At 38.5% G+C, this 10,802-nt stretch overlaps 1 protein-coding gene and 1 pseudogene across 1 annotated transcript; one reads left to right on the plus strand and one right to left on the minus strand.

The window, feature by feature from the left end:
• The first annotated feature begins 327 nt into the window (after positions 1–327).
• LOC112113408 (olfactory receptor 5V1-like) lies at positions 328–1,248 on the plus strand. Its single transcript, XM_024209674.2, has one exon. It carries the CDS (start codon positions 328–330, stop codon positions 1,246–1,248), a length of 921 nt encoding a protein of 306 aa, XP_024065442.2.
• A 1,241-nt stretch (positions 1,249–2,489) lies between these two features.
• LOC112113405 lies at positions 2,490–3,384 on the minus strand (annotated as a pseudogene).
• Positions 3,385–10,802: the final 7,418 nt, after the last annotated feature.

The raw sequence follows: 10,802 nt of genomic DNA on the forward strand, positions 1-10,802 counted from the left end.
TGATTTTTTTTCAAGGTTTTTTTAATTATTATTATTATTTTAGTTTGAATCCCAGTCCTGGAAACAGTTACTTCTTTTATACCTATAACAGAGTATGTAATAGATCTGTTCAGGCTCATAAGCACTATATCACCTTTGAATGTATGCCTCCTACTGTTGTCACTTAAGTAGTGATAGGGTAGTGAAATGGGGCATGGGAAACCTGGGATGATGATAATGATGAAAGAGCATATAACTTACATAACTACTTAAACCTTTAATAAACTGTATTATATTTCCAGTAATTTCATTGCAATTTTCCCCCTCAGGTTAATATTTGCCAAATACATGGAGTTGGAAAATCAAACCACTGTGACTGAGTTTATTCTCTTGGGATTTTCAAGTGATCCGCAGCTCCAGATTTTCCTTTTTGTGGTGTTTTTAATCATTTACCTTATTACCCTGGTGGGGAACATGCTGATCATGCTGGTGATAAGGGCTGATTCTCATCTCCACACCCCCATGTATTTCTTTCTAAGTAATTTATCCTTCCTTGATATCTGTTTTTCCACGGTCACAGTGCCTAAGATGCTGGAGAGCTTCCTAGCAAAATGGAAAACCATTTCTGTTGGTGGCTGCCTTGTCCAGCTATTCTTCTTTCTCTTGTCAGGCTGTGCTGAAGTTTTCATGCTCTCAGCAATGGCTTATGACCGATTTGCTGCCATATGCCACCCACTGCATTACTTGGTAACTATGAAGAAGCAGGTGTGCATTCTCCTTGTGGGTGGTGCATGGACAATGGGCTTCTTATATTCCTTGGTGAACACTCTTCCCATGATAAAGTTACACTTCTGTGGACCTACTGAGATCAATCATTTCAGTTGTGAGCTGCCTCCACTTCTACTGCTCTCCTGCACTGAGACTTTCACCAACAAGGTGGTGCTTCTTTCTTCTGCTGTGTTATTTGGCTTGAGCTCGTTCCTCCTCACTCTGATATCCTACATTCACATCATCTCCACTATCCTGAAGATGCACTCTGTGGAAGGCCGGTATAAAGCTTTTTCAACCTGCAGCTCCCACCTTATTGTGGTGGGTTTGTTCTACTCAGCAGCCTTTTTTCAATACATGAAGCCTACCTCAAAGACTTCATCAGATCTGGAAAGCCTGGTCTCCATCCAGTACAGCATCTTAACCCCCATGTTAAACCCTGTCATCTACACACTGAAAAACAAGGAGGTGAAAACAGCTGTATGGAAACTTTTAGGGTAAGTCAGATGTTTCTCAATGTCAGAGCTCCTTAAATAGCATGTTAGTAAAAGCATGTAGAACTGAAGGAAACTGGGCTGAGATCTTCCAAGTTGCTAAGGGAGTTGGCTGCTCAATTCCCATTTAATTTTAATGGGATCAGGGTGTCTAATTGACGTAAGCCCTTTTGAAAATCACAGCTTTAAATCCTGATGGCATAAATATTACACTAGATAACCTGATATTGTGTAAATGATTGAGTGTTTATTTTAGTAACATAGGTATTGTCACACCTTTCAGACCAATGGTCCAAATAGTTTAATATCTTAATGGGATGCCTCACAGGAAGGTATCTCACAGAAAAGTGTAAGAAATCCTGTATTGATGAATTCAAGGTGGAAAATTATATGCCTATAAGGGACATATGATCATCCCAGCCTCATTCACGTGGGCTGAGATGCTTAACCTAAGTGAGTTAGGTACCCCAAACCATTGCACAAGAACATTTGGGTGCCTAACTCCCTATAGCAGCTTTGGAAAAACCCTTCCCTTATGCCTAGAAGCATGAGGGTTTATAACCCTTATATATTTACTTCCATCTTATCTAACATAACAGAGAAAGTTCTCAGCCATATACACATCTCATGCTTTTTGGAATCCTGCTGAGTTCTTGGACTAATTCCACTTTGAGACAATGTCTCTAATAGGTGTATTATGAGTTGTGTAAGGAAATATTTCCTTTGATTTTATTTTATACATGTGTTTCCTTTCAATTTCACTAGTCGCTGCTTTGAGCTTGATTTCTATTAAACTGTAAATAAGAGCATGCAGTTAACCTTTCTAGATCATTCATTATTTTATGTGACTTTATGATGCCCCCTCTTAACAATCTCCTCTCTATACTAAACAGGCTTACACATTTCAATTTCCCCTCATATGGAAATCTTTCTTTGGCTCTATTCATTGATTTCACATACATATGGGCCTCTTCTATTTCAGCTACATCTTTTCAGAGAAGGAGTGATTAGAGTGGAGATGCAGTAACTTAGATACTGATATTGGCTAGGACTCTGAGAGGTCTGCAATGAAGTGAAATGTTCAGCTCCAATTGACTTTCAATTGACTTTTTGATAAGGTGACCAGACAGGAAGTGTGAAAAATCAGGACAGGGGGTGGGGGGTATTACGCTTCTATATAAGAAAAAGCCTCAAATATCGGGACTGTCCCTATAAAATCGGGACATCTGGTCACCCTACTTTTTTATGTTAGGGGACTTTGAAATTCCCAGCCACTCCCATCACTTTCTTCAGTACCTCTTTGACCTCCTTATTCCTCAGGCAGTATATGATGGGGTTCTGCATGGGGAGGAGGGACACCACCCTGTAGAACATGGACACCACCTTGTTGAAGTCCACTGAGTCAAAGGAGCACATGGAAGTCATCCACATGTCCATGAACATTAAGGTGCCATAGCCATGTGGGATCCACAAGTGGAGAAGCTTTTCTGGTGCCCTGTGGCCTAGGGGCATCTGCAGGATTGTGATGCTGGTGAGGTACAAGACCAAGATCAGGAAGAAGGAGCTCACAATTACACTGGTGGCCATAATGAATAGACTTTCTTTGCCTCATCTGGGTCCATGCAGGAGAGTTTCAGCCGGGTCAGCGTATTACAGAATAAATGGCTGATCTTGTTGGCTCCACAGAATGGCTACTTGCACTGTGAGACAAAGGTGGAACTTTGACCAGATAGGCACCTACCCCAGAGCATACGGCCAGCACACAGCAAACCCTGTTGTTCATGAGGGTCAGGTAGTGCAATGGGTTGCAGATGTCTAAGTAGTAGCTGAGGGCCATTATGGCAAGGATAAAACTCTCAGCAGTCCCTAAGGTATAGAGGAAGTACAGCTGGGTGATGCAGACAACAAATGCGATGTACTTGTCCTTGGCCAGGAAGACCTCCAACACCATAGAGACAGTGTTGGAGGTGCAACAGATCTCCAGGAATGAGAAGTTACTGAAGACGAAGAAGATGGGGATGTGGTGGCAAGAGCCAACGCAGACTATTGTGATCTTGATGATGTGTCCAGATAAGCCCACAAAGAAGAGCAAGAGCTGCAGCTTTTGGAGGCTTGGGAAGCCCAGGATAACAAAATGGGCCATTGTCATTGTGTTTCCATCCCCATAGCTTCATAGTCTGTGATATATGGGGTCAACACAAAGAAAACTACACAAAGGCTTACTAGAATTAATCCCATGATTAAATTAAGTGGCAAGAAAGTGTAATTAAAAGAGAGAGAGAGAGAGAGAGAGAGATTTGAAGCATCACACTCTTTCAGTTAGATAACAAAAAGAATGATTACAATTCTGTTCAATCAAAATTAACCAACACATCAGATTCTGTATAATGAAGAGATAGGTAGACAGATAGATGTGGTCTTAATTTGGTGTGAGGCTAGCATCTGGCTTTTAGCCACAAACAGTGGTGATCTCATTTACTTCAGTGACACCAATGAAGTTATTACTGATTTATAGCAGTGCAAGTGAGAGCAGATTCATGTACCCATAATTACTGATGGAGACTAGTAAGAGAATAATTCTGAATAACAAATATCCTCAGTAAAGAGCATTGTTAGCTGTCCTCAGGTATATGGATTAACTCTATCCTTTCATTGGAATTACTCCAGGTTTACACTAGTGCAGTGGTTCCCAAACTGGGGTTCGTGAACCCCTGGGGGTTCACGATATGTTACAGGGGGTTCTCAGGAAAAAAATCCCTAATGGTGGACAGAGCTGTCCCTAGGGACCCCGGGCAGCACGGGGTCAGCAGCCCAGAGCCCCTGGACTTCCAAGAGCTAAGCAGATCAAAGCAAGCATATCTATCACACTGAGGAGATTTAAACTTCAAGACTCCTTATAAGAAATGGAAAGGGAGGTGGATATTTTTTGATGTTTTTTAAAATTAAATAGGCAGCTAGTCTTGTTTTTAAAATGATTATGAAGAACAAGTTTAAGCTTTGTTGTAACGTGCATTGTTTGTGTGGACTGCTCAAGACCTGAATGCTTGTATAGGAGGAACTCTTTGAGTTGGCTTCTTAAATACCTTCATGCTGTTTCACATCTGGTATTCCTTGATGAAACATAGGAGCCTTGTCTTATAACAGGCTTATTCAAAGTGATACAAGCTACGAAAGTGAGATCTTGGAAGAGTGTTGCCATTTTCATAATGTAATCAAAATACTGTAATGATAAATAATAATTAATAATAGTGTGTAATAAGCATGTCATAAAAACAAATTGTGTATTTGCAAGATCACTGCTTTTATAATTTATTCTCAGGTAAAGGAGAAAATCCCTGGAAATATTAATTTTAAGAGGGGGTTCGTGAGACTTGACATTTTAGTGAAAGGGGTTCACGGGTTGTTAAAGTCTGGGAACCACTGCACTAGTGTGACTGTGGCTAGAACCTGACCCCAAATAATTCATTGTGGGTGAGATTATTTCTCTTATTTCTCCTAGAGTAGCCTTTTGATTCCAGCAATACTACTCACTTTTATAGGTTCTGCACCAATGGATCTGACTGACCACCCTTGCAATTCCACTGAAATTCATAGTGTAAAGCTGAGATAATGAAGTGGTGTTGGACCAGGTCCTTTATAACAGATGGGATTGGGAAGGTTCATATTTGGAGGTTTAGTTTTCAGCACTTCAAATTTATTAAAAAGACCAGAAGATTTTTTTATAAGTGTTGAGGTACACAAAGGGATTTCAAAAACATCTTGGCAGCTAACACCCATCCTACTATGTGCCCAAATGCCTTTAAAAATGCTAGAAGACCATTGACTATCTCCAATAATCAATACTCTTCAAGGTCTGGTCTTCACCATATTATAGTAAAAGAATAACTATGTTGATTAGAGATCTGTTTTTTAATTATATAATCATACCTGTACCACCTCTAGAGTGGATGCAGCTATTCCAGTAGAAAGGCAACTTATATCAGCATGTCTTTATTCCCCTTCCAGCATGCAATAGCACTAATAGTGTAAACACATTTATTCTGGTATAGCTGCGTCCACACTTGGAGACAGGATGGGGGTTGTACTGTTTTAACTATGATGGTATACCAAAGCAGACAAGGAGTAAGTTTCCCTTTGAAATCAAAGGGAAAGTGTCCATTTTCTTCAATGGCCATTGTATTGGATCTGAGAAGAAGACATGGAGGAAATAGTGTACACTAAGCACTTATCCTTTCTACAGTTCAAATATGCTGCAGTGTTCTGTGTCCCAAAGATGTAGTAGTAGTAGTAGTAGTAGTAGTAGTAGTAGAAGAAGAAGAAGAAGAATGAGGAATTGTAACATCAATTGTAACATCAATATTAGCACCTGGAATGAGAGAGCTTACAGGAAAAGTCATGCATTCCCTCAATGTTGAACTTCACAGGTGCTTCATCTCTCTGAGAATGGCACCATGCCGATATAATTAAAGCAGTACAACACTTGTGTGTAGATAAGGTCTAAATTTCCCATTTAAATCAAAAGGAAATGCTTCATAAAATTCAATGCACATTGGATTTGATAAAAAAAGACATTTTAGGAAATGATATAAAATTAATATTTATGTTTTCTACAATTGAATAGATAAGATATTTTGAGGCAGTGTTTTCTGTCCCACAAAGTTGCACTTAGAAAAAAAAGATGAGTGAGCAATTTCATCAACAAGTATCACATAATATGTGACAGTTCACCAGCTTCAACAGGAGAGACTTAGGGAGCCCCACATCAGAATATCCTTGTTGGGGTCCCATTAAAATTGGATAAAACACAGGCCTAAAAACCAGAGAACTTTATTTATCAGGAAAAACATGGATAAGATTTGACTACACAAAAGTACAATGTTTTGGATTTTGAGGAAAATAATATTAATAATAATAATAAACTGACAAATTTGTGTTTGAAGAAGATAAGAAATGTTGACATTAAATAATAATAGTGTGCTCTCTAAACTCTCCCTTTTAATGGATTAATGGGGAGGATAAGATACTTATGAAACACACAAACTGATCTATAACATTGAAATAAAGAATTGCTGATGATTAAATGCTTTGTTAGCCATATTTTTAATACCTTGTAATTATGAATATTGAGGAAGTATAGATAAGGTAATATGCAGGCCAGGGATTTGCCTTGCATGAGGCTATTTCTGTTCATTTCTCTCTGCTATAATTTGCTGATTTGTTTAAAATGATACTGTTGGCAAGATAAGTAATGTGTCCTGTTGGAAGATGTAAGTAAGTGCATGTAATATTGCAAAAATAGTAAGTAATAGCAAAAAAATGCATTAGGTTATCTTTTGTTTTAGCTTGTAAATTTTCCCTGTGCTAAGAGGAAGATTTATCCCTGTTTCTGTAACTTTAAAGTTTTGCCGAGAGGGGAAATACTCTGTGTTTTTAAATCTTTTGTTATTCTGTAAAGTACTTACCATCCTAATTTTACAGAGGTAATTATTTTACCTTTTCTTTCATTAAAATTCTTCTTTTAAGAACCCGATTAATATTTCATTGTTCTTAAGATCCAAGGGTTTGGGTCAGTGTTCATCAGTATCAATTGGTGAGAATATTATTCTCAAGCCTTCCCCAGGAAGGGGGGTGCAGGACTTGGGGACTATTTTGGGGGAATAGGACTCCAAGTGGTCCTTTCCCTAATTCTTTGTCTAAATCACTTGGTGGTGGCAGCATACTGTTCAAGGCAAGGTAAAATGTGTACCTTGGGAAAGTTTTTAACCTAATCTGGTAAAAATAAGCTTAGGGGGTCTTTCATGCAGGTCCCCACATCTGTACCCTGGAGTTCAGAGTGGCGAAGGAACCCTAACAATTTCTCTCTGATATAATTTGCTGATTTGTTTAAAATGATACTGTTGGCAAGATAAGTAATGTGTCCTGTTGGAAGATGTAAGTAAGTAATACAAATATGTAGTAATAAACAAAAGTCTTTTCTCTAGGACACTTGGAAGCAGCGTGACCCATGGCAACAAGACTTAGAAACTGTAAATTCAGCAAGAAAATTGAAGACATTAGGTGATTAAGACTAGTGCATGGGTAATATCTGGGTTATGTAAAATCCAATGGAATGCAGATTGGAGGAAAATTAAGCAATGAAAAATGTGAAAAAAGGATCAGAATACATATAAAAATGGGCCCAAAACTGGATAAATGCCAGATCAGAAACTGAGCAATGAGACTGAAAGACCAGACCAGGAGATCCTGGGAGGATGACCATCATTGAGGAAGGAAAGACTTCTTAGTGTCCTGGAATGTGGAAACTTGGGCCCACTTACCTATTCTGTCTTGTCTGTTATTCCTTGTTTTGCATAAATGTATGCCCACACTATATGTCACATTAATTCTATCTGAAATTGTATTAAATAAAGGCTAAATTGATTAAGCCTATATTGGGTGGATATGTGACTCAGTTTCCCACTATACACTCTCAACAGCCACTTACACAATTTGCTAAAACAGGATATGTACCACATAAGTTCCCTCATCTCTGCTTCATTCACTATTTTAGCAAAGGTGTCACCCTGGTAATATAATAATCAGAGCAACCAATTGGGGCCTGTTAGCCAGCACATACAGGTTACGTTAGTACATACCATATTATATAAATGTTTGGCAGTTATAAGAGCCGAATTGGTCTATGTTTTCCCCCCCAGAGTTCTGGTCACTCATGCTAAGCTACACCTCACACTACCCTGCAATAGTACAACTGAGCATTTAGCACAAGCAGATATGAAACTTGTCAAAATCAAGGTTGATTCATCAAGCTTGGTGCCTTCACAGACCAGTACCTGGAATGCTTGTGTTGAAAACAAAGGTAAAGGATGGCAAGGTTCAGAACTACACGGAACTAATTCTGCACTATATTATTATTGATTTTTATTATTGACTATATTATTATTGACTTTTAGCAATAAACCTGACTGACATTGGTTATTTGATCTCCTGAATATATTCCATACCAAACCAAAGTGTGGTCAATCAATTGACTATTCAGTTGATCAACAATAGGCAGCAGAAGGCAGTAGATGGTGAACGACAGGGAACAGGGAGCTATATAGTATAGCAGGCAGTAGGGAACAGCAGAGAGACAGGACCAGGAAAGGAATGGCTATAGTAAACAAGGGCCGCTAGCAGAGGTTAAAAATTAGAAAGGGGTAGCTAAAGTGTATAATGGGAACTAGGGGCAGCAGAGGGTGGGGAAGGTGTGGTTATCCTGTATAACGTGCACTAGGAGAAGCAGAGGGTGAGAGATGGGAATATGGAGCTATAGTCTTTAATGGGTGCTTGTGTAACCCACACACCTCCTGGGTGTGGCGCTCTGTCTCATCTAGTGGCACCGATACCACTTAGAGATTAATGAGTCTTCTACAGCCTTAGCTAAGAGCATGTGGTGTTTAGCTCATGCAGTAGGGGCATATACATTTAGCTCCAGAGCTCCCAAGTTTGATCCTGACAACTGGGGTATGTTGGCATTACACTTAATAGCTGTAGATGTGAGAGATAGAATAACGGGGGAAAGGCAACAGCAGAGTGTGTGATGAGAAAGGTATTAAATGTGCACAAGGTGGTCACAGAAAGTGAGAGATGGGACACAAGTTTCTATAGGGTATATTGATTTGTATGAGGGATACAAGGTAAGGATTAAGAAAGAAGTGGCTATACATAAAATGGGCCATAGAGGGTAGCAGAGAGTAAGTGATGGGAAAAGGGTGGCAATACTATATAATTAGGGCTTCTGGTTTTAGATTTTAACTGATAAACACTAATAAAATGTCCCCAATACAAAACCAGATAAATATAGTAAAGTAAAAATTATGTTTATTTAATGAACAAAAGAAAAACACCAGAAATGGTTACTCAGTTCTTGTTGACATTACCTCTTTTCCTTGTGCAATTTATTTATATAGGCAATATCTGAGCTCCCTGGCTTGTATCTAAGGGCTTGCTTACACAGAAGCAATAATGTGGATTATGGGGGCATGATTTTTAGGTGTCCCAATGTGTTACACACTAGTTGGTAGAATTATCAATAATTATGCAGAAAAGGCAGAAGTGTTAAATAAATATGTCTGTTCTGTTTTTAAAGGGGAAAAACAGATTATGTAGTCTCATCATATGCTGATGATAGCACTCTTACCATTCCACTAGTATCTCTGGAGGATGATAAACTGCTGCTACATTTCTAAAAGAGCAAGTCCTGATAACTTGCATCCAAAAGTTTTAAAACAGCTGGCTGAGGAGGTCACTCAATGTTAATATTGATTTTCAGTAAGTTTTGGCCCACTGGGGAAGTTCCAGAATACTGAAAGAGAGTCAATGTTGTGCCAACCTTTAGAAAGTTTAAACGGGATGACATAGACAAGATAATGGAGTGGCTGATATGGGACTCCATTAATAAAGAAGTAAAGTAGAGTAATGTCATTAATGCCAATCAACTTAAAACTGTGGAAAATAGATTCTATCAAGCTAAATTGATATTTTTTGATGAAATTACAAGTTTGGTTAATAAAGATAACAGTGTGGAAGTAATACACTTTGACTTCTCTATGATGTTTGACTTGGTACCACAAAACTTTTTGATATAAAAAAACTAGAACAATATAAAATTAACATGGATTAAAAACTGGCTAACCGATAGGTCTCAAAATGTAACTGTAAACAGGGCATCATCATAGAGTGGGTTTGTTTCCAGTGATGTCCATCAGGGATCTATTATTTACCTTATGCTATTTAATATTTTTATCAGTGACCTGGAAGAAAACATAAAATAATCACTGATAAAGTTTGAAGAAGACAAAAAAAAGTGGGAGTGTTAAATAAGGAATAGGACAGGTTACTAATACAGAGCGATCTGTGTATGCAACACACTTTGATAATTTGCTATCAGAGTTTACTTTGGATGTTTGATTTGGGAACCTGGGCACAAGCAAACAATACATGTTTTAATATGGCTAAATGTAAACACCTGTAAATAAAGAATGTTGGCTGGGAGACTCTATGCTGGAAAGCAGTGACTCTGAAAAAGATTGGGGTGGGGGATGGTGGATAATCATCTGAACATGAGCTCCCAGTCTGACATTGTGGCCAAAATTGCTTATGTGATCCTAGGATGCATAAACTGGGGCTTCTTGAGTATAGATAGAGAGGTTATTTTATTTGGCACTGGTTTGACCACTGCTTCAATATTTTGTCCACTTCTGGTGTCCACAGTTCCAGAAGGATATTAATAAATTTGAGAGGGTTCAAAGAAGAGCTACAAGAATGATTAAAAGCTTAAAAACCCTACTTTACAGTAATAGACTCAAAGAGCTCAGTCTGTTTAGCTTAACAAAGAAGTTGAGTGACTAGATTGGAGTCTATAAGAGTCTACATAGAAAATGTATTTATAAGGGCCGCTTATCCAATGGCTGGAAGTTGAAGCTAGACAAATTTAGACTGGACATAAAGCATACATTTTAACAGTGAGAGTAATTAACCATTGGAACAATTTACCAAGGGTCATGGTGGTTTCTCTATCAC

Source organism: Terrapene carolina, unplaced genomic scaffold (assembly GCF_002925995.2).
Source record: "Terrapene carolina triunguis isolate 2854851 unplaced genomic scaffold, T_m_triunguis-2.0 Scaffold119, whole genome shotgun sequence".
In the NCBI taxonomy this organism is placed as follows: domain Eukaryota; kingdom Metazoa; phylum Chordata; order Testudines; family Emydidae; genus Terrapene; species Terrapene triunguis.

Coding starts and splice junctions, on each gene's coding strand:
- LOC112113408 (XM_024209674.2), top strand. CDS start 328: ATGGAGTTGGAAAATCAAACCACTGTGACTGAGTTTATTCTCTTGGGA.